The 25,570-nt window shown below is 36.2% G+C and overlaps 4 protein-coding genes and 1 non-coding gene across 5 annotated transcripts; 2 read left to right on the plus strand and 3 right to left on the minus strand.

Annotated features, from left to right (window-relative positions):
* Positions 1–10,320: 10,320 nt before the first annotated feature.
* P175DRAFT_0511076 (DUF3824 domain-containing protein) lies at positions 10,321–12,976 on the plus strand (the record flags this gene model as incomplete). Its single annotated transcript, XM_040898565.1, has 5 exons — positions 10,321–10,594; positions 10,650–11,284; positions 11,381–12,089; positions 12,143–12,484; positions 12,558–12,976. 5 exons carry the CDS (start codon positions 10,321–10,323, stop codon positions 12,974–12,976), a joined length of 2,379 nt encoding a protein of 792 aa, XP_040750003.1.
* A 2,394-nt stretch (positions 12,977–15,370) lies between these two features.
* Positions 15,371–15,452, plus strand: P175DRAFT_0t108. The gene has a single exon. It is a non-coding gene; the product is annotated as a tRNA-Ser (tRNA).
* Positions 15,453–16,364: 912 nt separating this feature from the next.
* Positions 16,365–19,464, minus strand: P175DRAFT_0503406 (putative phospholipid metabolism enzyme regulator). Its single transcript, XM_040897629.1, has one exon. The coding sequence runs from the start codon at positions 19,270–19,272 to the stop codon at positions 16,519–16,521; it is 2,754 nt and encodes a 917-aa protein (XP_040750004.1). The 5' UTR covers positions 19,273–19,464; the 3' UTR covers positions 16,365–16,518.
* Positions 19,465–20,728: 1,264 nt separating this feature from the next.
* Positions 20,729–23,859, minus strand: P175DRAFT_0503408 (magnesium transporter CorA family protein). Its single transcript, XM_040897630.1, has 4 exons — positions 23,244–23,859; positions 21,212–23,152; positions 20,934–21,136; positions 20,729–20,868 (listed from the first exon to the last, which is right to left on the minus strand). The coding sequence occupies exons 1-4, from the start codon at positions 23,648–23,650 to the stop codon at positions 20,798–20,800; spliced, it is 2,622 nt and encodes an 873-aa protein (XP_040750005.1). The 5' UTR covers positions 23,651–23,859; the 3' UTR covers positions 20,729–20,797.
* A 788-nt stretch (positions 23,860–24,647) lies between these two features.
* P175DRAFT_0443259 (RibD family protein) lies at positions 24,648–25,499 on the minus strand (the record flags this gene model as incomplete). The annotated part of the gene is made up of 1 exon (XM_040894171.1): positions 24,648–25,499. The coding sequence occupies one exon, from the start codon at positions 25,497–25,499 to the stop codon at positions 24,648–24,650; it is 852 nt and encodes a 283-aa protein (XP_040750006.1).
* Between the last annotated feature and the right edge of the window lie 71 nt (positions 25,500–25,570).

A 25,570-nucleotide genomic window follows, 5' to 3' on the forward strand; every position in this document is an offset into this window, starting at 1 on the left:
TATAGGTAGTAAAATAGGTATAATAGTAGTAATTAACTCCTAATAAAGTAAAGTTATATAATATTAGGGGGTAGAGTTAGATTTAGATATTTATTAATTAAGAGCTAACTAGATAGAATAGTAGAATAGTAAGTATTAAGTAATAGATAGGATATAGCTTAAAGAGCTATAACAGGATTAAGGATAATATGGCTTAAATACAGGAATAAGGGTGGACAGTCAAGGCAGAATCTAACTAGATAGGTACTACGGCTTCGCGCTGTGACACTTTATTTTCTAATTTAAGAAATAAGAAATATTTAATAAGTAGGATTCTAGTTAATAAAGGGTATAGATCTAGTTTAGTAGTAAATATAAAGGTATAGCTAGTTAATCTTTAATTAGGATATAAGTAGTTACCTACTAGGTAATTAGTATTACTATAGTAGTAATATAGATATTAAGTTTAATAATTAAGATAATAAGTAATAGATAAGTCTACTAAGTCTTTAGTAGGAATAATAATAATAATAGGATTAATAAGGTCTATAAAAATTTAAGTAATAAAAATTAATTTTAAAATAAATTAAAAAAACTAGAAACTTTTTATAAATAAGGGCAAGATAGTACTTATATAATAATAATAATAATTTTTTAAATTTTATAAGTAATTAATAAAGTTATAATATTATAATAAGATTTTAAAATATATTAATATTTCTTAAAATTCTTAATTAATAATTTATTTTAAAATTATAAGTAAGATATCTTTATTTATATTTTTTTTAATATAAGATATTAAAATTTAATAAAAAAGATATTAAATTTATAATAAATTTATTAGAGATAAAATAAATTAATATAAATATTAATTTTTAGATTTAGATTTTTAAAAGCTTTCTTTAAGATTTTTAAAATCTTAATATAATTATTTAATTTATAAATTCTATCTTAAATATATAATAAGATTTAAGTATATAAAATTCTTTTAAAGTAATTAATTATATAAATTATTTTATTATTTAGAATTAGAAAATAATTAAGATTTATAATTATTTTTTAATAAATTTAAGAAATAAAGTATTTTAAATTACTTTATTAGCTATTAAACTTATTAAGATTAAGAAGTTATTTAGAGATTTAGGTAATAAAAATAAATATAATAAAAATAATAATAATAATAAAAAAAATAATAATATTAGTATTTTTTTTAAAAAGAAATAATAATTAAAAGAGTATATTATTTTAAGTAAGTATTTTAAATAACTTTTATTAAATTTCTTTAACTTATATCTTCTAGTACTTAATTATATTATTTTTTTATTAAATATAATTAAGAAAGTTAGTAATAATAAAATATAAAATAAATAATTTATAAAATTTTTTTATAATAATAGTAAAAAATTAATATATTTTAATAATATACTATCTTAATTTATTAGAAATATTATATAAAAAGGTTTTTATATCTTTAAGTAATATAAGTAATAAAATAGGTATAATGGTAATAATTAACTCCTAGTAAAGGAGAGCTATATAATATTAAGGAGTAGAGTTAGATTTAGATATTTATTAATTAGAAGCTAATTAGATAAAATAGTAGAATAATAGATATTAGATAATAGATAAGATATAGCTTAAAGAGTTATAATAGGATTAAGGACAATATAGCTTAAATATAGGAATAAGAGTAGATAATCAAGGCAGAATCTAACTAGATAGGTACTACAGCTTCGCGCTGTGACAATTATTATAACTAAAGTAACTACCTATATTTAAAATATATTATTAAGTAGGTTAAATACTTTACTATTACTAAAGTTCCTACTAGCTATTTAAAGAATATTACTAAATATATTATTATTTTTTATTACTACTACTCTAGAAAGCCTAGATCTTAAGAATATTTTATTAAAGCTTAGCCTAAGAAAGAGAATATTATTATAATATAATTATATACTTATTTAATTAGATTCTATTTTAATTATTTATCTTTATTTCTATATTTAAACTATATTACTCCTAATCCTATTATAACTCTTTAAGCTATATCCTTGTCCTAACCTAATCCCTACCTATTGTACCTGTATGTAGATAGCCTAAATATATACCCTGCTGTTAGCTATACCTACTGCCTGCCTGCCCTCCGTGTCACGGCGTGCACTAGGTGCACTGGTGCCAAGGCAATGATTACTAGGTATATAAGGTGGGATTCGGGCAGATCAGACATCAGGTCTGATCATAGTGACCTTTTGGTCCAATGGTTTAGACATGTTGCCCGAATCGCATGCTCTTACACTCCGTGACACTTAAATCTTATATAAGGATTAAAATTATATAAAATAAAGAATAAAAAATATCTAGTAATTTTAAAACTAGTATTATTAGTAGTAAATTTTATTATAAGTAATTATTTAATTTAATTATTTTATAAATAATTAATATAAATTTATAAATATTATTCTAAAATAATATTTATATATTTAATTTACTTATTAATTTTAGAATAATAAATAATAGATAAAAATAATCTTATTTTTAAAATATAGTTTAAATATATCTAGAATATTAATATAAATTAAGATCTTTAATTAAATATAATAAATTTAAGAAATCTATATGTCATAGCGCGAAGCTGTAGTACCTATCTAGTTAGATTCTACCTTAATTATCCACTCTTATTCCTATATTTAAGCTATATTATTCTTAATCCTATTATAGCTCTTTAAGCTATATCTTATTTATTATCTAATATTTATTATTTTACTATTCTATCTAATTAGCTTCTAGTTAATAAATATCTAAATCTAACTTTATTTCCTAATATTATATAGCTTCTCTTTATTAAGAATTAATTATTATTATTATACCTGCCTTACTATCTATATTATTTAAAAATATAGAAACTTTCTTATATAATACTCTTAATAAATTAAAATAATATATTATTAAAATATACTAGTTCTTTATTATTATTATAAAAGAATTTTATAAATTATTTATTTTATATTTTATTATTACTAATTTTTTTAATTATATTTAATAAAAAAATAATATAATTAAGTATTAGAAAATATAAGTTAAAAAAATTTAATAAAAGTTATTTAAAATACTTACTTAAAATAATATATTCTTTTAATTATTATCTTTTTTTAAAAAAGATATTAATATTATTACCTTTTTTATTATTATTACTACTCTTATTATATTTATTCTTACTATCTAAATCTTTAAATAACTTCTTAATCTTAATAAATTTAATAATTAATAAAGTAATTTAAGATACTTTATTTTTTAAATTTATTAAAAAATAATTATAAATCTTAATTATTTTCTAATCTTAAATAATAGAATAATTTATATAATTAATTATTTTAAAAAAATCTTATATATTTAAATCTTATTATATATTTAAAATAAAATCTATAAATTAAATAATTATATTAAAATTTTAGAAATCTTAGAGAAAGTTTTTAGAAACTTAAATTTAAAAATTAATATTTATATTAATTTATTCTACCTTTAATAAATTTATTATAAGTTTAGTATTTTTTTTATTAAATTTTAATATCTTATATTAGAAAAAAATATAAATAAAGATATTTTATTTATAATTTTAAAATAAATTATTAATTAAGAATTTTAAGAAATATTAATATATTTTAAAACTTTATTATAATATTATAATTTTACTAATTATTTATAAAATTTAGAAAATTATTATTATTATTATATAAATACTATCCTATCTTTATTTATAAAGAATTTCTAGCCTTTTTAACCTATTTTAAAGCTAATTCTTACTACCTAAATTTCTATAAGTCTTATTAATCTTATTATTATTATTACTCCTACTAAAGATTTAATAGATCTATTTACTATTTATTATCTTAATTATTAAATTTAATACCTATATTATTACTATAGTAGTACTAACTATCTAGTAAGTAACTATTTATATCCTAACTAAAGACTAACTAGCTATATCTTTATATTTATTACTAAACTAGACTTATACCCCTTATTAACTAGAATCCTGCCTACTAAATATCTTTTATCCCCTAAATTAAAAAATAAAGTATCTCTAATCTAAGCTATAATTAGAAATACCCCTAGTACTTCCTTTATTTATTAAAGGCTGTAATAGCTAGAATAATAGTAAAGAAGGAAAATTACTAATCTAAACTAATACTTTTACTTATTAATCTAAAAATCTCTAATAAAACTCTACTAATTTTTACTATAATTAACTCTAGAGTTAAGAATAAATATTTTATAAATTATAATTAAATTATAAATAATTAACTAGAGATATTATTATTAAAGAACTTTATTTTAATAAAAAAATTTAATAATATTTTAATAAAGTCTAGCTATATTATTTATTTTATTTATTTAATTTAAAGAATTTATAACTATATTAAAAAAAATATTATTTTTTTTATAATCTAATTTATATACTTTTTTATTATTCTTAATTTATTTTAATTAAAGACTTATAATTTCTAGATTAAATTTATTAATTATATTATTTTATTTAAAAACTCTTATTATAAAAAGTATTATAATATACTTTTAAAATTTATAAAGATTTTAATATTATATAATATATTATTAAAAATTTCTTCTTAATATCTTAATCTTTACCCTAAATTTTTAAAGAATTAAGATATTATTAAAATCTTAATTACTACCTATATTATATATACCTATTATAAATACTAGATATTTATTATTATTATTATAAATATTAAAGCTACTTTAAACTCTATTACTATTATTAAATCTAAGCTATAAGAGTAACTACTCCCTAAATTTACTAAATTCTATAATATATTCTTACTAAAGGAGGCTAAATACCTACTACCCTATTAATTTAATAATTATAAAATTAAATTACTATTTAAAAAAATCTTACTTTTTAAAAATCTATATAATATATCCTAAAATAAATTAAAAATTTTAAAGAAATAGATTAAAAAAAATCTAAAAAAAGATTTTATTTACTCTAGTTCTTTTTTTATTATATTTTTTATTTTATTTATAAAGAAATCTAGAGAAGACCTATAATTTTATATAGATTATTAAGTCCTAAATATAATTATTATAAAAGATTATTACCTATTATTATTAATAAAAGAGATACTAAATAACTTAAAAGAAATAAAGTATTTCTTAAAAATTAATATTATCTTTACTTTTAATAATCTATAGATTAAGAAAGAATAAGAATATCTTATTATTTTTTAAACTTAATTAAACTTATTTAAATTCTTAATAATATTATTTAGACTTACTAGAGCCCTAATATTATTCTAGAGATTTATTAATAAAATCTTATATAATTATCTAGATATCTTTTATATTATATATCTAGATAATATTTTAATTTATAGCTAAACTTATACTAAATATACTTATTATATTTAATAAATATTAAAATATTTATAAGTAGTAGAACTTTATATTAAATTTAATAAATATAAATTTTTTATATATAAAATAAAGCTTCTAAAATTAATTATAAATAAAAATAACTTTTAAATAGACTCTAATAAAGTAAAAATAATTATTAAATAGAAAATACTAACCTATTTAACTAATATTTAAGCTTTTATTAACTTTAGAAACTTTTACTATTAATTTATTTATAATTTTTTAAAAATTATTAAATTATTAGTTAACTTAATTAAAAAAAATATTAACTTTAACTAGATATTTATTTATTAAGAAATATTTAAATAATTAAAAGCTACTTTTATAAATATTCTAATATTAAAATTTTTTAACTAGTTAAAAAATATAATTCTAGAAATTAATATCTTTAATTATATATTTATTAAAATATTATTATAATATAATAATAAAAATATATTATATTTTATTATATTTTTCTCTAAGAAATATTCTATAATAAAATATAATTATAAGATTTATAATAAAGAATTATTAATTATTATTTATTATTTTAAAGAATAATATTTTAAATTAGAAAGAACTTTATTACCTATAAAAATTATTATAAATTATTAGAATTTAGAGTATTTTATATTAATTAAACTATTAAATTATTAATAAGCCTACTAGTCTAAATTTCTATTAAAATTTAACTTCTAAATATATTACTATTCTAGGAAGTTAGGTATTAAGCCTAATATATTAATTAGAAGATTAGAGAATTTATTTAAGAAAGAGAATAAATAACTTCTTTATTAGAATTAAATTATTTTAAAATCTAAAAATCTACTACTTAAGACTACTACTAATCTAAGACTTAATATTAATAGCTAATATTAAATATACTTTATTAAATAACCTGCTACTAATAAATTAATCTCTCTATTACTAATATTATAACTACTATTTAATAGAGCTTATCTTTAAGATAAAAAGCTCTAATCTATTTTAAATATTTTAAAGAATAATCTACTAAAATACCCTAATATTATACTAATTAATTATAAATATACTAGTTTATACCTAAGATATTAAGACTAATTTTATATACTTAATTATAATAAGATAAAAGTTAAAATATTAAGACTTTATTATAAAAATCTTATTACTAAATATTCTAGAAAAACTAAAATATATAAATTAATATTATATAAATATTTCTAGCCTAGAATCTATAAATATATTAATTAATAAATTTAAAATTATTATCTTTACTACTAAATTACTTCTTTTTAAGAAATAAAGTAAGAAATATTAAAATTTTTATTAATTCTTAAATATACCTAGTAAGATATAAATATAAATTTTATTATATATTTATTACTAAGTAATAATTATAATATTATTTTAATTATAATTAATTATTTAATAAAGATAAAGTATTTTCTTTCCTATACTAGAATAATTAATACTAAAAAAGTAGTTAACTTATATCTTAAATATATTTAAAAATTCTATAATATTCCTAAAATAATTATATTAAATTATAGAATTTAATTTATTATTATTTTTTAAAAATATCTAATATCCTATTTAAAAATTTATAATTTATTATCTATTACTTATTACTCTAAAACTAATAATTAAATTAAATATATTAATATTATTTTAAAATAATATTTATAAGTATATATATTATATCTATAAGATAATTAATTTAAATAACTATTAATAATTAAATTTATTATTAATTCTATCTACTCTAAATTTATAGAAGTATTACTATTTATAGCTAATTATAGATTTTACTTAATATTAGGATTTAAATTAAGTTACTCTATTATTTATTTTATTAAAAAAAATATTAAAAAGTTTACTAATATTATATATAAGATTTATAAATTTATTTATATTAAGATTTTATTTACTTAAGCCTATTATAAAGTATAAATTAATTACTAAAAATAATCTATATATTACTATATTATAGAGTAAGAAGTCTAGCTAGATACTTATAATATTTAAATATTCTACCTATAAAAGAAGTTAGACTAGAAAAACTTTAGATTATATTATATTAAAAGGATTATTAGCTTATATACTTATAAATTTAAATTATTTAAAAGTATAAGAATTTATTTTATATTTAATATATTTTTACTTTACCTTATTACTAATAATCTTCTACTTAATTAATATTCTAATCTACTATTACTTATTAAAGTAAAAAAATTAAAAGAATAAAAAATTAAGAAAATCTTTAATTTCTAATAAATTTATTAAGATTATAATAAATCTAAATTATAATATATTATTAAATAAATTAAATATAATAAATTAATTAAAGAGCTTACTAAATATCTAGAGAATATTTACTAATTAATAAATAATTATTATCTTTATTATCCTAAGAAACCCTAGCTAATTCCTTCCTAGTCTTAATAAAGCTTAATCCTAAGAAGGGGGGTATTATTATAGTATAAAGCTATAATATCTATCTAGTTAGATTCTATCTTAATTATTTACCCTTATTCCTATATTTAAGCCATATTATCCTTAATCCTATTATAGCTCTTTAAGCTACATCCTATCTATTACCTAATATCTATTATTCTACTGTTCTATCTGGTTAGCTCCTAGTTAATGAATATCTGAATCCAACTCTGCCCCCTGACACTATAAAATCTTTAAATATAATCTTAAAATAGATAAGTAGCTCTCTTAATATTATAAATATTACTATAAAGAATATAATATTAAAACTTTATTAATTAATTAATTACTACTATAATAATATTAAAGCCTAGGCTTTAAAGTAAATATATAATAAAATTAATAAAAATATTTTTTTAAAGATCTTTAGATATAAGTAAAAAATAAAGAATATCTTAATATTTATCTTAATAAGATATAAATTATTTATAAATATAATAATTATAAATCTATTACTTTATAAATTATAGTATTCTAGGCTAGTAATATAATTATAATAATAATTTATAAATTTTTAATCTATCTTAATAATTAGTAATTATATTTTTATAATATTTATATATTAATTTTATTTTTAATTCTTCTATATTAGAAATATATAATTAATTATAATAAAATAAGAGTCTAAAATAATAAATATATTTAAATAATATAATTAATAAATAATAATTATAATTCTTTTCTAGATTTTTTAGAATATTATTAGGTGTCACGGCGTGCACTAGGTGCACTGGTGCCAAGGCAATGATTGCTAGGTATATAAGGTGGGATTCGGGCAGATCAGACCATCAGGTCTGATCATAGTGACCTTTTGGTCCAATGGTTTAGACATGTTGCCCGAATCACATGCTCTTACATAGATAGTATAATATTATAAATAGGCTTATTAAGATACTATTAACTATAAAATTTATTAAATTTATTAAAAGATTAGAATTTAGTAAGTTAGAGATAAACTCTAAATAGCTTTATATAATAAATATATTACTAAGGGGGGTATATTAGAGTACTATACTTAGTAAATATAAATAGCACTACTATTAAGTAAATAGTAACACGTGACTACCCAGTATATTTAGGCCATTATTTCCTTCCAGATCTCCATGCTTCCTCTAAGCATCTCTCCATCTCCTAGTTAGACCTAATTGAATCCATTTCGGTCAACTTTCTACCGTCATAATTTGACAACCTCTTATCAGTATCCCCCCAAAGCCTTTCTCTTTTCTTCCTCTGTGGTGGTCAATCCATAAATCTCTTCTCCACATCCTTCGTCCAAGTTTAATTTCCATGGCGGGAAATTTCAACGCGGCAAATCGCACTCGCATCCGATTTTCCAAAGTATCAACAAAACATCCATGGTTGACCACAGATAAAGTCCTTTCAAACCATGGAACTATAAGCCCCACGCCTGGTTCATTTCCCCCTGTTCAACAGAAATAGAACCGGTTTCAACTCAAATATCCACAAAGTGGAAGAGGTACCCAGGTCCCAAGTATGAAGACGATGGCAGATTCCGACATTTGGGACGGAAACATGGTCAGTCTATCAGATGTCAGTTGTACTTGGAACTTGGTAGACAGTGAGTGACTCGACGGGCACTGGGCGCAGTCAGCCGCACCTTTCTCTTAGTCCAAGCTGCGTTGACCAATGATGAAGAATGTAGCAGAAGATGGAGAATGGAAAATAGATAAAGATGAGATAGAAATGGGAGTAAACCAACTTGGATGGTTTTTCGAGGGGCGAGTGAGGTTGACGCCAGACAACCAGAGTGTGATATCGTCATTTGCTCAACAACATCACGAGGTCTTCATGTGAGTTAAATCCCTCTTCCATCCTCCTCTCCTTCTCTGCTTCAGTGTCTCCTGCTCATCTCTATCCATCTCTACATTATCCTATTTCGATCCTCATCCCATCTCCTCTTGTCCTCACTATGTCATCCCCCCACCAATAACTGTATCCCTCTATTATAGGCTCATCGCCTCACCTAGAACCTGAACTATCTCAGTTTTGCACTAGCCTCACCCCTGCCCCTCCTTCTCTTCAACCATTAGGCATCATCTAGTCATTGATTATCTCATTCTTCCATCATAATTTCATCCGTTTTTGGTTCTGCTTCTGCATCTTTCCTGCTGGGCGTCACAATCAGTCTTTTTTGCCGGGGTTTGCAGCTATCATCCTCCCCCATTATTGGCGCTGCGCCTCCATTGTACCTCTAAATCCAAACGCCCCATTCTGTCACTCGTCGATCTTACTTCAAAGTTCAACAGCATTCATTCCCTGCGCCACTCAGGGTCTCCGGCTCAGCCTTGTCCTCCCCCCAAACCTTTCCCTTCATCCGTACTTCCCGGTTTTCTTGCTGTCTTCATTCCCCCTCCTCGTCTCATACTCATCCTTATCCTTAACCTCAACAATCCTCCCATTTTCTCATTCTTCGTTGTCCTGCGTTCCCCCATGTCGTCTTATATTTACAGAGAGCGCGAGCGCGAGCAGGACTGGGACGAACCGCGTTCGTCCTCTGTCTCCGTGAAGCGTTACGTCATACCTCCAGAGGATCGTGAGCGAGACTACATCTATCGACACGAGGATCCAATTGTTGGTGATCGAGAACTAGTAATTCGTCGTACCACTGAACGAGAAGAGCCCGTTATGATCCAGCGTTACGAGCGTGAGGCGGACTACGACTCGCGCCTTGATGACTATCGCTCCGAGAGGGATTACTATGAACGTGAGTATAGTGTGTTGGAGCGCCCCCGCTGTTACCCTGTTCCCATCTCGTGAAGGCCAGCCAGTAATCATTCAAGAAGCTCGAGGTCCCGTCTATATCAACCCCCGTGAGTCCGACTACGAAATCGTCCATCGTTCCGAGGTGGATCGAGACCCCGCCTATTACTATCATCGCCGGATTCGAGAATACGACAACGACGACCGGCGATTCCGCCGGGAGCTCAGCCCCAGTGATTCCGTCTCTCAAGCCACTCGTCGTCGCAATGACCAAGACTACAGCAGCGATGACAGCATGGTATATATACGCAAAGAAACTACTGAACATGACGACCATCACCACCGCCATCTCGCTGAGGGCGCTCTAGTCGGCGTTGGTGCCGCAGAATTTCTCCGCCGCCGCCGAAAGAAAAGCGGCGAAGAAGTCTCGGGTGGCCTTGGTCGCCTGGGGCGAGATGTAGGCGCTGGTGCCTTGGGTGCTGTTGCAGTTGAAACGGTATCAAAGGTAAAGGACTACTACCGCAGCAAAAGTCGGCATCGTTCTCATTCGTTTGACGATGATCGAAGCTCCCGTCACCACCATCGTCGTCACTACAGCCACAGCCGCCCTCGCCGGAGCAGGAGCCGGAGCCGTTCTCACTCCCACTCTCGTGCCAAGACATTTGCAGAGATCGGGCTGGGAGCTGCTGCCATAGTGGGGGCCATAGCCCTAGCTAGGAAGCAGTCGAGTCGCAGCCGTCGGAGTCACTCGCGTCATCGTCGAGGGACTAGCTCCTCGAGATCCGTCAAGGATTCTAGTGATAATAAACGTAGCCAATCGCAGCGTCGAAAGCATATGGCGGAGGCCGGTTTAGCAGGTGCAGCAGTTGCCGGTCTGGTGGAGAGGACTCGAAGCCATTCACGCTCCCGGAAAGGGTCGCGGTCTCGGTCTCGGTCCAAGAGCACATTCAGAAAAGCTCTCCCCGTTGTCGCCGCAGGCTTGGGAACTGCTGTCGCTACGGGCCTTTATGAAAAGAACAAGGAAAAGAGGGAATCAGAGGAGGAATCACGTCGCAGGGAGCGTCGTCGTTCCAGGTCTCGAAGCCGCCCTCCTTCTGAAATATATCCGGATCCTACAAGAGACTCTGCGGGCTTAATTGAATACGGTGAGCATCCGGTACCCGGGATCATCCCTGCTGCCAATTACTACGGCCGTCCTGCCAGCTCCCAGGGCTACATCTCGGACGCCTCAGACAAAGTCTCCAGCGGCAGACATCGGGGCCGCAGTCGCAGTCGCAGTCGCGGTCGCGGTCACAGTCGCAGCCGTAGTCGAGCCCGGTTCAGCAGCAGCTCCCCCGATTCGACTGAGGGCGGCCGCCACAAGAGTCGTCATAGGCACCGCAGTCGATCTCATGATCTAGCTGGGGCGGCGTTGGCTGCTACGGGTGTTGGGTACGCAGCTCACAGATACTCGCAGCATAAGGACCGCCAGGCGGCAGAGAATGAGAGGGAAAGGCAAAGTAAGTTATCTTCCATCGCCTCGGATGGATGTAAGACTGATATATTTTACTAGGGTTCAAAGATGAGGGACGGCCAGCCCCGTATGATGAGCCATACAACTCTGAACCTTATCCGCCTTCTCCCGCCCCAGGCCAACCCGTAGATAGTAGTCAATACAAACCCGGCAACTACTACCCTCCTCCCCCTGGCTCAGCGCCGGCCCTCGTGGCCAGCGGCCCAGCACCGTATATCCCAGCTGATTATGCACCTCCACCAAATGTCCCTGCTCCTGCTCCTCCCCAGCAGCAGTACTATCCCCCGCCTCCCGCTGGCCCGAATACCTACGCGCCTCAGTCCCGGGCGGTAGATGAGAATGTAAGTCTTGCAAAAAATCTTTCCTCTCCAAACGCACGATGTCAAGCCCCTCGGTGTTGGATTGGGTGAGGAGTGAGCTGAGCTGAGGGACCGTGTTAATTAGTCATTTTCAGGCTTAGGGGATCCATCTCGACTGGCAATGCCGTGGGCAGGAGGACAAGCGCGTTCTAGAAGTGAACCACACCGGTCAAAGTCTGTTGCCTTCGATGTTGGCTCCCAGAGTAATCATCAGGTAGATCCGGGCTATGAAACCGACGATAGTGACTCTACTGTGGAGGCGATGGATGAGGGTCGTCATCGCCGTTCTAGCCATCGTTGTCATTTTTCTTCGGACCCATATTCGTCAAGGCATAGCTCTGTGCGGGGGGGGCATCATGGGAGAGGAAGTGGACTTGAGTCAGATTCTGATGCGACCATTGACCTTCCCGATCGGTTCGACCGTGATGGTCGACTTCTACCTCAGCCAGGAGATGGCCCACTTGCCGATAGAATTGAGGATTTCCTGCGAAAGATTAATGGAGGGTTTGTGTAGTTTTTTATTTTTTTTTGTTTAATTTTTAATTTTTTTTGGATATTTGAGTGGACCTTTACTTTGGTTTTATGTGGTTATATATTGTGAATGTCTGTTTTTCCCCTGATGATGCCTTATGACTTACTATGACACCCATGTTTTAGATGATTTATGATAGCTTGTTGATCCTGAATTCAATCTGCTTATGCTGAGAACTTTGTGTAATACAGTTATAGTTTAGTTTATATGACTCTTTTGAGTGCCCTGTTAGGCTAGTGGTTTTTACGAGCACCTTGTGCTCAGCAGCGTAGCAATTTTAGCAGATATATTGCGTGGAAAAGGGGTATCAATACCGAGTAACTCCATTATATATATGTATAGGTAACAGCTAGCTATATAACCGCCCCTTCCAACCTAGTCTCCAGGGTCGCGCCTTGCGCGCCCCCGACAGCTCAATGCTCAGGATAGCTCAATACTTAGTTTTATATAGCTTTAATTTTAAAATAATCTAGTATACCCAAATTAAAAGATATTTTAATATAAAATAGATATAAATAAACCTTTATATCTCCTATATCTTTCTAGACTTCTAATATCTCTTTAAAATAATTCCCTAATTTAAGGTATAGATAATAAGTTCCTGTATAACCTTTAACTATTATCTTTATAATTTAAATAATTTCTTCTCTATATTATAATTCTTTTCTAACTACTTTATTTTAGCTAAATTTTGACTAGATATAGTGCCTCCTTACTATAAATAGGATCTTGAAGCCTTTACATGCTTATAGCAGGCCTATTCTACCCAAGTATAATATTATAATTTATTCTTTAATAATTCTACTAGATAGGCCTGTATAATACTACCTTTAATAAAGCTATTTAACTTTTTTTTAAGGCTATATCTATATTCCTCTGCTTGGGGAAGATATTATATATAGAATTTAAAATATTTAGCAGTCTTAGAAGTGCTTTTAAAGGAATAAAAGGATCTAGAATTACTAGGAATAGTTAGTTAAGTAGAAGATCTTTTAAGTAGTAATTATAGAATTTCTTAAAATTAAAAAGGCATAATTCTAGTATTTTAAAAGTTATAAGTAATTATATATTTTTTAAAGATTTTTTTTTAAATTATATAAAGGATATAAAGAAATTTAATCTTAGTAAATTTTCTATCTCTAGAATATTCTATATTAGTAACTACTTTAGCATGCTAATACTTATAAATATGAAATACCCTAATATTAAGAGATTAAAGAATATAATTTATATAAGATAGTAAAAAAAAAATAATAATATTATTTTTTTTATAAAAATTAATAAATTTAAAAATTATATAGGATTTAAAATTATTATAAATAAAAAGTTAATATTTACCTTTTATATAAGATTTTATATACTAGTTAAATATTTATATCTATTAATAGGCAAGCTTATTATTTAGATAACTTATATTACTAACTCTAATATAATATCTAGGTTCTAATTAATTAAACTAGCCCTTTAAGATATACTTACTACTTAATAAAATAAGTAATTTTATAGTATATCTAATAATATTAATTACTTTAATTATAGTTATATATTCCTAATTAAAATTAGAAGAAATATAGGCTTTTTAGTATTTCTTTATATACTAGATAACCTAATAATTTTTTCTAACTCTAATCTAAAAGCTAGTTTTATTAAAATTCTATATATTTTTAGGTAGGATACTCCTAATAAAAAGAATATATTTTAGATAAGTAAACTAGATAAAGATAAGATCTCTATCTTTTATTTTCTTTCTATTTAATTCCATGACTCTTACCTGCTTTCTTATATATCCAGGATTTTATAAAAGCTATTAGTTAAACTATTTTTTACTAACTTTAGGTAGTTAGGTCTCTAGGTCTTTATAGGAGGATTATAGGATAGAATTTATATAATTTATAATTATTTGAGGCTACAGGTAGACTCCTAGATTATTTAGAGTATTAATATATTAATAAATAGTAAAATCCTGAGCTAGAGATAACTTCATAATTAGTAGTTACTACTAGAATTAAGTTCTATAACCCCTCTAGCATGCCCTAAGACAGTGCCTTGACATGTTAAAATCTTATATAGTTTTAGAGATATTAGGTTTTTTTTAAAAGTATAAGGTATTTATAATATCCTTAATTTATTTTTTAACTTTATAATAGTCTTCTGACATGGTAGTAGTTAAATAAAATAGATTTAAAGTAGAATAGTTGAAATTTTGAAAAACTAAGTATTAAGCTATCCTAAGCATTGAGCTGTCGGGGGCGCGCAAGGCGCGACCCTGGAGACTAGGTCGGAAGGGGCGGTTACACCCGTAGGTAAAAAGCTAAGGCTAAAAACCCCACCCCCAATGATGATAAGACAAGAAGAAAACCAATCAAACATCAACCGGGCAAGATGGCCGAGTGGTCTAAGGCGATTGATTAGAAATCAATTCTCTTCGGAGGCCAGAGTTCGAATCTCTGTCTTGTCGAGTTCTTTTTTTTTTCCCTTCCTTCCGTCTCTTTTTTGGGTTTACATTCGGGAGGGGGGGGGGTTTTTCCTCTGCTGGTACAAGATAGAGCTCGACCTCGACCTCGACCTCGACATCTCGAATGAATGAAGGATGATTGATGCCAATGCTCTAGTTAACCATCAATGATGAATTTGTCGGCGGCAAGCAACTAACTAGTTAATAAATATCGTTTAGTTATCGTTTCCCGTGTATTTCATCGCCAGTTTCTACTGGGATTGGAAGAATCAGACCTTCACCTCTTGAGCAATCGATTACTAGTTATCTCACTGAGCGATCCATTCGATAACTATCATGGTTATATAGATAGATAGATAGATATATGATATGTACTGCGGCAACAGTGATCATCGGTCTGGGTCATAGCTAGTCTGTACTGTGCCCTACTGTACCGCACTGAATAGGCATATTATGTACATATATTTGTAGATACAGAAACTGGACTCTCCCTGCCGTGTGCGACATTCCTGTGTCGGACCCGTTCTAATCGTACAAACGACAGGGAGGTACAAAAAAAAAAAATCAAGTCAAGCGAAAGAAAAGAAAAGCGCAACCGAAGTATAGAGCGCCACGCTGATGCATACATACATACATGATCTCCTTTAATCAGATTCTGCCGTGTCCATGCTTTTGCTTCTTGCCGATCCAAAGAAATAAAACTCAGGTCATCACACATGATTGGGGTAGAGGAACGGTGGGATAGGGGGAAACGGGGATTCAATGACAGGGGAGAGGTAAAATTTATCCCGGAAGAAAATAGTGACAGGTGGCAGTGTCCAGAGACCAGAGTTACTCTTGAAACGTCAGTGCCAATATATTTACATAACCAATAGCAGGAAAGAGACTAATGGAGTCCGGTGTAAACCTTGGGAAAAAAAAAAAAAAAAAAAAAAAAAGTGACAGGGAACGCAGTGGTGTATGCGGGTATATCGGAAAGACAAGGAGAGAAAAAAAGGAGAGAATATCAGTCATGCAATCATGATTCGGCCAAAGGGACTGAGTGAATATAATGGGTGAGATAGACCGTTCAAGCCACAAAAACCCGTCTGGTCATCTTGATTAATTCTCGTATGGCCTTCACAGTCTCACCCTCAGCAAGCCCCTGATGAGACAAATTCCGGCGATATACTTGAGTGGTAGAAACTCTGACAGTGTCGTTCTTCCCCGGGTTTTTATCGTCACCGTCGTCATCGTCACTACCAGGGGTTACCTTGACTTTGGAGCTTATGGATGCCGAATGGAAGCGAGAACTCAGGGGGAGCTGATAATGAACGACCCCCCCAATAATCAACTCAAACGGATGTTGCAACACTCGCTCCCACCGTTCAGTACCACCTTCCTCTGTTTTATTCCCGGGTCGCGCAAGACGGATCTGTCCCTTAGAGGTAGACGGTAGATGGTTCCAGGGCGATGGTTCAAAAGACAAAGTCGAGTCAAGCTTAAAAACGCTACCAATAAGCATGTTCTGTGGGTCACCGCTGGGATCGGTTGGGATAGGATCGGTGCCTTTATCAACACCGCCCTGAACAAGTCGCAGCTGATCCGCAGAGCTGTTATCAACGCGGCAGTCCGGATCCTCTATGCAGCGAGCGGTGTGGGCAACCTCTGCACGTTTCCTGCGCTCAGCGCGTGGAAATCGGTCAGGGGCGGACCCATGATCTTGCCACAGTCCATCGGTTCCCACGTAACGACTCTTGGCAAAGATTTTCACGTCTATGTCATCAATGACCACGGGGAAAAGATTTGGATTGACAGCTTGTACGTTGAGATCCAGCATCAGCTCCTGCTCTGAGGCAAGTACGTTTTGGATTTCAAGGACCTGCACCTCCAAGAGCGGCTTGGTAATGGCGACGATGAATGAAGTTCCTCCTCCGACGAGCAGGAAAAACAGCAGACTGATCAATGCACATGCTCCGTACCGTGAGAGGCAGCCACGTTGCCGCTGTTGCATATATTCCATTTGGCGTAGACTCGCGCTATTCGGCCGCCTACCACCGCGACTGCGTGTCTGACGGGATGACCCAACAAGAGGAGTTCTTTCGTCATCGGCACCTTCGGCATCGAAATCATAACCGTATACCTCGCCTGCTTTCTTGTAGCTGTTGACAGTACGGTAGTTTTGGTTCGAGCGAGCACCGGGTTGTCTCGATTGTCGGAACCCACTCCCAATAAAGTGCCGGGGAGATTTGGGGTGCGGCTGGGATTGAGGAAACGGTGAATCATTGCCAAAGAGAGATGGATACATGGTATTTCGTCCATGGCGCCCAATATGGTGGCGAGGAGTATGGGTGCCGCTGCCTTCTATCCTTGGGTGGGCTCGGCCGTTCTCCTCAGCGTCCCCATCCACGCTGCTGGTATAAGTGTTGTTCGTAAATTTCATGCTGCGCTTGCCTGTCACACTGTGATTTCCCTCCCGCATCCCGGGACGAGTACGGCCTGCAAGCTGGTCGACTTGGCTCGCCATCGATGTCGCACTGGGCGTGCGAGAGTGATACCTATTTTGTCGGACCGGGTACGGGTCGGGGGGGTTGGATTCATACACGAATGTCTCATCCGAATCAGACACATCGGCTTCGTCGACAGCACTGGCTACTTTGGCTTCAAAGATGTCAGCCTTTGAAGAAGCCGCCCCGCTCGCAAGGGCAGCTGGCTTGCGTGTCCTCCTCTTTTCTTTCTTCGGGCGGATGGTCTCGGTGCTGGGTTTCATTCGGAGAGTACCTGACTCTACCCGACCAGCATTACCTCGTTCACCTGTCCCGACACCCAGAGAAACCTGAGGAATGGAGCTGACGGTTTCGGTCTCGACGATCATATTTCGAACAGTGCCATCTGTTGGTTTCGCGCGGGCTCCGCCGCTCAGGGAGGTAGATGATCGTTTTGGAATCAAGCCGCCGGGTCCCTTGGCTGAAGCATGGCGGCGATTCTCTTCCATTTGTTCGGAGCTTTTATTTCCACCACTGTCACTGCCACTCTCGGCATTTTGTCGAGAGGCTTTAGGGGTTAAATCTTCATCGATCTTCTGCAGGTGGGACTCTTCGGGGGTGGATATAAGGAGGATGGTATCAGTCGAGGGGGTGGACTGATCGCTTGCCATCTCCTGAACGGTTTCCAGAGCCGAGCCGGATCCGTTGGCGCCCCTGTTTACGGAGCGAGGAGCACTCCGGTCCGACTTGGTGCTGTAGTCATCAGGTGTAGGTTGCGACCGTTTGCTGGAGGTATTCGGCTGGTTAGGTTCCTGTTCTGACCGCCGGGATGCGGCCCATAGAGGCATGTTGGGCTTGTCCGGGCTAGGTGCATCGGAGGAGGGCTCGACATTGGGGGGAGGGCTAGGAACGAGGGGTTTGTTGGTCTGGGAGAGCGCTCGTTGCACAGGAGTAGCGGAGGGGGGCGGACCCGGACCTGGGCTCGGACTTGTAGCGGACCGATTTGGACTGTGATCTAGATTGCGTTTCTTAGATTGAGAAGAAATACGCAAATTCGAGGTGGAGTTGCGTGGTCGCTGGGAGGAGGAGCGGGTAGGTGAAGGTTCGCGCGAGGATATAGCGGAGTTCGTGTTCGAAGATGGACCGGAGACACCAGGAACCGACTGAGAGGGTTTGGGTAACTGGGAAATGAAGGGGGTCTGGCCCTGAGGTTTAGTGGTCGAACGTGGCAGTTCCATCATGTCACCCTCACTGGCGGATCTCTGGGAAAGAGACAAGGCAGGGTCATCCTCTTGGGCACCTCTAGATCCACCAGGAGTACTGTTGGGATAGGGCGACCTCTCGGATTCCGCAGCCATGATCTCTGTCGAGTCAGATTGTGCTGACAAGAGCATGAGAAGTCAGGGGGACCCGAGAGGGAACCGGTGTGCAGGACCAAAAAGAATAATATTGAAAAAAAAAAAGGGAATTGAGAACGGGAAGTAGCGGGAAAATGGATCCAGCGGTCGACGAGAGGTCAACAAACGAAGCCAAAAAAAAAAAAAAAAAAAAAAAAAAAAGGCAAGCCAAAAAACAAGTCAAAGAAAAAGTCCAGGGGTTATTTTGGACACAAAGCCAGCTAGAGTATCACTGCGTGCTAAGAGACAGACGCGTTCGATAGTAGAAGTGGCATAAAACACGTTACACAGGGAAAAGAGCAGGTAGACGAATAGACGACGGCCACATGCTGATTGAGAATACCACAGAGGGGGGGGGGAGCAAGATGAAAAAGAGGGATGAAAGGGGACGGACGATAAGTCGTGTGTTGTAGGCAAATGGAATGAACAGTTCAGCAAGTCCAACGGCAATCAAGAATGGAGCAGCGAGGAAAAAGAGGCAGATGCAGCATCACACAATGTAACTTGACTAGAAGACGGTGTGAAATGTCTAGAACGAGCCCTGGGCCCGTTAGCTTACGGAGGAGACCCAATGTCGATCCGAGGAAAACGCCGGACGTGGTGGGAAGGGCCGGCCGGGGATGCAGAAGGGTGGGCGGTGGGCTGATTGCCTTGAGCTTCCGCACGTAACAACTTTGCCAGAGTTGTTGTGGATGGGAAAGGATCCATCAATCAGCCCTGAGTGCTCAGGGGAGAGGGGGAGGTTGAGGGCCAATGATGGTAGCCCACGTCGAAGGGAGGCAATAGTAGATCTAGCGTGGGAAAGGTGAGAGGAGAATCTGGGGAGGACGCAGAGGATGATAAAAAGAATAATGATAAAGAAGTATTTGATGAGTGAAGGAGATGAAGATGAAGATGAAGATGAAGAAGAAGAGAAGAGAAGAAAAGAGAAGACAAGAGAAGAATGAAAGTCAGCAAAACACAAAGAACTTACTCTGGTACATTTTAGGCGAGTTGGACCAGGACTTGATAGATTTTATTTTTAAAACAACTTTATATTTATAAACAGGATGACACTTAATTATTGGATTTAGAATTTCTAGTAGGTAGCTTAAGAGTTAAATATAGGAGATTTTAATAATATCTCAAGCGTATAACTACTCAGGGATGTGTGAATGGAGTCATAGTAATTATACTGTATCATCGCATCACTAAACTTGCTTAACCATCCCATTCATGTGGCTGAATATATATATAAATATATGTATAGCTTATGTGGAGTCTATCCCAAAGTTCCTATATACTGAAACACAAAATCCCCGGAACAAGAGCACAACCAACGCCCAAATGATGCCGAATGGTTGGCACGCAAGCAAAAATAAAGGACAAGGAAGCAGGGTACTATTATAAACACTGGTAAGGATAAACACCAAGACAACAGAAGAAAGGGTATTCTAGAGCCACTACGGGGTATTGTGGCAGACAAATGAGCAAAGGAACTGATTCTCTAGACAATTTTGTAGACTCGCTTGGCAATCAGGAACGATGCAAAGGCGAAAAGAACGAGTCCGCCGGTGACTGTAATCAAGTTCAGTTAGCGATATCGTCAAACCTTTGATAAAAGGAGACAAAAGGGTTCATACTTGACCAGAACCACCATAAGCTATCCATATCCTGGCCAGGGACTTTCACGTTCATCCCCCACATACCACAAATGATGTTGAGCGGGAGCACAATGGTTCCCAGGACGGTCAGCTTTCCCAAAACATCGGCCGTTTGTTCCTGTCGCTCGTTCATGTGGATATTAATTTGCGCCAGATAGTTGGTATGTGCGCGTGATAGCAGGCTGCAACGGGTAATTTGTTAGTTGAACACAGGAGGCGTAGCAAAGGGGGGGGGGGGGTTAGGGCTATACACGTACGTTTCATAGTAGGTCAAACTACTGGTCATTGTCATGATATGGTCCTGGATATCACCTAAATATAGACCAATTTCGGACTTGGGTGCCACCTCCCAATGCTCGTTGCACCTTTTGGCGAAACCCTTGACCACATCTGCCTTGTTGCTAAGAAGCCTGTACATCCCCATGACTTTCCTGCGACATACCCCCACTCGTCGCAGCATCTCACCGGGGCCTGGGGCCTCGTTGTCCTCTTCCTCCTTCGTAGAGGGGCTCACCCCACGTTCGTGGGAATGCATTTGCATGATCATCTCATCAATTCCATCCACCTCATCCTCAATGGACTGAATGAGGGGACCAAAAACATCGGTGATGTCATCAATAATGGCATATGATATCCAATCCGAGCTGAGAATTAAATAGTCCATCAGTTGCCGGATGCGTCGCCGTACGTTTGCTGGGTGTGGCGTCTGCGAGAAGTGGAAGGACAGCACGCCCTCGCGGAACACAACGACGTACATGTTCACAGGTTGCAGATAGTTCTCGTTGTTGCGATCCTGCTCGAATGTGCGGTAATTCACGAAATAATAATTTCGGAACAGCTCGACCTTTTCACGGGCTTCCTGCATCATGATGTCCTCGGCCGTGAGAGCGTGGATACCAAAAGCCTTGGCGATCACTCGCATCTCCGCGTCAGTTGGGCACAGGATATCCAGCCAAAAAGTTGGCCGAGGACCGTATTTCTTTGGCTTCGGAGCATCTTGTTTCTGTTCAGGACCCATTTCGCTGGATGCTCGCATTTCCGACGCAGCTTCACTAATGACAGATGTACGCGGATGCAATTTATGATTTGGGGGCAGATAGTGGTCGTAATGATTGGATGGAGTTGCTGTTCTGGTAGTGGTGCTTGGGCTATGGTGTGCCTCCCGGGAATATGCTGGATCGTCGCTAGGACGATGGTCAGAGTCCATTTCTTCATCATCGGACGAATCCTCGAGTTCGGGCGGATCGGGGATAAAGAGCTCCCGAAAGCTACTGCCGGGTTGCACCAATTCCGAGATTGTCTGCGCGTGAATCGTACTTTGAAACTCCTCGTTGAAATAGGTGAATCGGTAGGGGGCCTCATCCTCCTCGCGTCGCCAGAGTCGGTATTGCGGGCGAAGGCGGCCTTCAACCAACATGGGCTCGCTGATTTTTTTGGTACGGAAGACACCTGTCCGTTCCTCCTTTTCTTCACGACTCCATTCTTCCAAGACGGATAGGTCCGGCCACTCTTGGGTCCGTCGCCTGCGCCGCTCATCCTCTCGCGAAAGTCTGGGGCCCCCTTCTTCAATAACCTCGGAGACATCCTCCCTTGGGAAGCAGACGTCCTCTTCCACGGGAAAAGTGCGACGTCGGAGAAGCCCTTCCTGTGTGGCGGGGTGGGGAGATGCAGGCGAAGACCCAGGCGAGCTCTGGGTTTTACGACCACCGCCGTCGACATCAATCACTACATCGTGTGGTCGTCCCATTGACTCCAACCGATTCTCCAATGATTTGGCAAGGGAAAAGTCAAACTCTGTGCCCGTCATAACGGCCTCATTGTAACCCATGTCCGGTCCAAATTGGGGTGATGAGGGCATCGATGGAGGGTTATTGACATCATGGCTTAGGACGCCGCGGGGCGAGCACCGAGATGAATCAGACTGAGCAGATTGACGGCGCTGATGGAAAGAAAACGGGCTGGATTTGGCATCTGTCCCATACCTTTGGGCATTGATAGTCTGGCTCGAGGACGGTCTCATCAGGGGTGTTCGATCATCCACCGCTTCCTGATCACTATCTTCCGCATACGATATTTTGCCGCGAGATGGGAGATGGCGGGAGCTCGAGTCAACAGGCCGCAAGGTGTTTGACATTGAGCTAGGTCGGAACGACTGAGCTAGTCGACTCTCCCTTCGTGTATGCATTATAGGTTGGTTCCTAGATTTATCATAGTCCCACGAAGTTAGGCGGTACATTTCTTGTAAGAGGTGCCATATATATATATATATATATATATAATTGTACATACCGGTGATCAAGTAAAGCCTCACTTTCCAAGCTAGTGTTGCTTAGGTTTCTTCCAAGCCTATAAAAAGGAGCCCCACCCCGGGCCTTAGTCTGGTCCCCTTGTCTCATCATGTCCACGTCTTGTGTTTCAGGGAGGGTGGGAGTAGTTGCGGGGTGAGAATCTTCAGGACCAAGAAAGGACGGCCTGCGATTACGGCGCTTGCGATGACGATTCTTCTTGCGCTTGGGTTTTGTTATGCCAGATCCGCTACCCGTACCGGGATCTTGTCTTGTTTCGGGAGCTGTGGGCTCGTAGACGGCTGAGTCACAGACGGTTCCTGCAGGGGAGTCGGCAGGACGGCCCTTCTTTGCAACGGACTGGCTCGACATCGGTGTTGTTCGATGTGACGTAGAGGGTGGATGAGACATCGTGAGTGGCCGCGGGCGAATTCTAGACCCAATCTAGCTGGACCAATGGGTAAATAGCGAGAGAGACAGCGAGTGTGTGTGTTCCCGATCCTTATCAAAATGAGGTGGGAAGAACTGGTACTCCTAACTCTGGCCTGGGAAGGGAAAGGAAACCAATAAGGCGACGAAATACACATACACGATGGGAATAAAGATAAAAAAAAAAAAAAGATAATCAGATTTATGCGGTCACGATCCGTCCAGCGTGACAGGCTTGAGCATGGTCGGTGGCAGCTCACCGAGGCCCAGGGCGAAAGGAAGCAATGGAGAATGGTGACGCGAGAGACAGGAGGTGGTGGAACACCAGGCACCTTGAACAGCAAGGGTTTGACTTCATCGAAGAGACGTAGTTGGAGCACGAGCCAAGGCTGAAAAAAAGGACTAACGAAATGTGCAGGATTGCAAAGTGAAAAGACCACACAAGAAGGGACAGGAAACTGGGCAGAGAACAAGGCAGTTGTTGGGCTAGACTGGTGACGATAAAGAGGGAGAAGGGGGTTGGTTGGAGATGGAGTACGGAGAGAGGGACGAGGTTGATTAAGACGCACCCGGTCATGTGATACACTGGCTGATTTTCAGCGCGAAAACCAAGCATGACATCATGGATGCACCAAAAGGAGTGTAATTTATCACGTGCGGTAATATAACCCATAGACTTTTAGATGGGCCGCCCACTCGCCCCACGGATCCGATTCTATTTGAGTGGAGCGGTAAGATCTGTGTATGGCGTATGGTAATATTACTTGGTTGCTGGTAACTATGATGATACTTTATATGTGCTCATTCAGCTAAAATAGGGATTGCTAGTTTACCCTGATGATGGATAGTTATAATGTTAATGTAAAAAGGTTTATTTCCTTATTATTCCTGATTAGGATCCGGAGTATGGAGTAGTTAGTTACTTGCATCTGGAAATCTCATGCAACCAACTACTGGTACTCCGGTATTACCTTCCCCCCTATGATTTAATTCTTCCACACAGAACAACATCTTCTCCGAACGGATGCCATTGGACATTCCGCAGTCGTGACGCTGCAATGGCGGTGCCGTTCTCATCGAATCTGCGTTCTGGCGAGACCACCACCCCACCCCGACCCAACCACGTCGGCGCAATAGTCACGATCACGGAGTCGACTAAACCGTGAAACGAAGGGTCCAGGAGAGAATTAATAACCGACCCTCCGCCTTCCACCATCACGCTATGGAGACCTTCCCTCTTAAGACACCGCAAGAGATCTCCCCAGTCGAATTTCCGTTGTCCCTTGTCGTCCTCGACCACGTCGAGGGCAATGAATTTGCCCCCGTAGCTTTCGAGAAGCTCCCGCCGCTTCTTCTTGAAGGAAGAGGAGGGCATTCGAGGACCAGTGATAATAAAAGGAGCCCTCCCACGTGCCTCCCTAGCCAGCACCAGAATCTTTGACAGATCATCAAAGTCCCACCGGGCATTGGGATCAACTACTATCGGCCGCGGCTGGCCCTGGAGTTTCTGGGCCCCCCCGTATCCTCCTACACCCTTTAAGCGACAGTTTAGACCGGGATTGTCGGCAACCGCCGTCCCCACGCCAATCAGAATCGCGTCATGGCGTGACCGGAGGTAATGTGTCATGGCTTTGGATTGTGGTCCGGACAGGACGGTGCGAGTCCCAGGAGAGAGGGCGAGAGATGAGTCTAGAGAAGTTGCGAATGTGAGCGTCGTGAATGGAAGATCGGAACTATTCGCTTCTTTCTCATTCTGCGGAGGCAGGTATGGCTCCAAGAATGCTTGGTCGGAGTCCGGAAACGTGAGGGTGTCCTTGGGAAGATCCACCATCTTCTTTGAGGTTGAAACTTGATTGTGAAAAATCCAAAATTAAATTTGATCAAGGGAGGCGGGGTTCAATT

The sequence above is a fragment of the Aspergillus ochraceoroseus genome (assembly GCF_002846915.1).
Source record: "Aspergillus ochraceoroseus IBT 24754 chromosome Unknown P175scaffold_7, whole genome shotgun sequence".
In the NCBI taxonomy this organism is placed as follows: Eukaryota; Fungi; Ascomycota; class Eurotiomycetes; order Eurotiales; family Aspergillaceae; genus Aspergillus; species Aspergillus ochraceoroseus.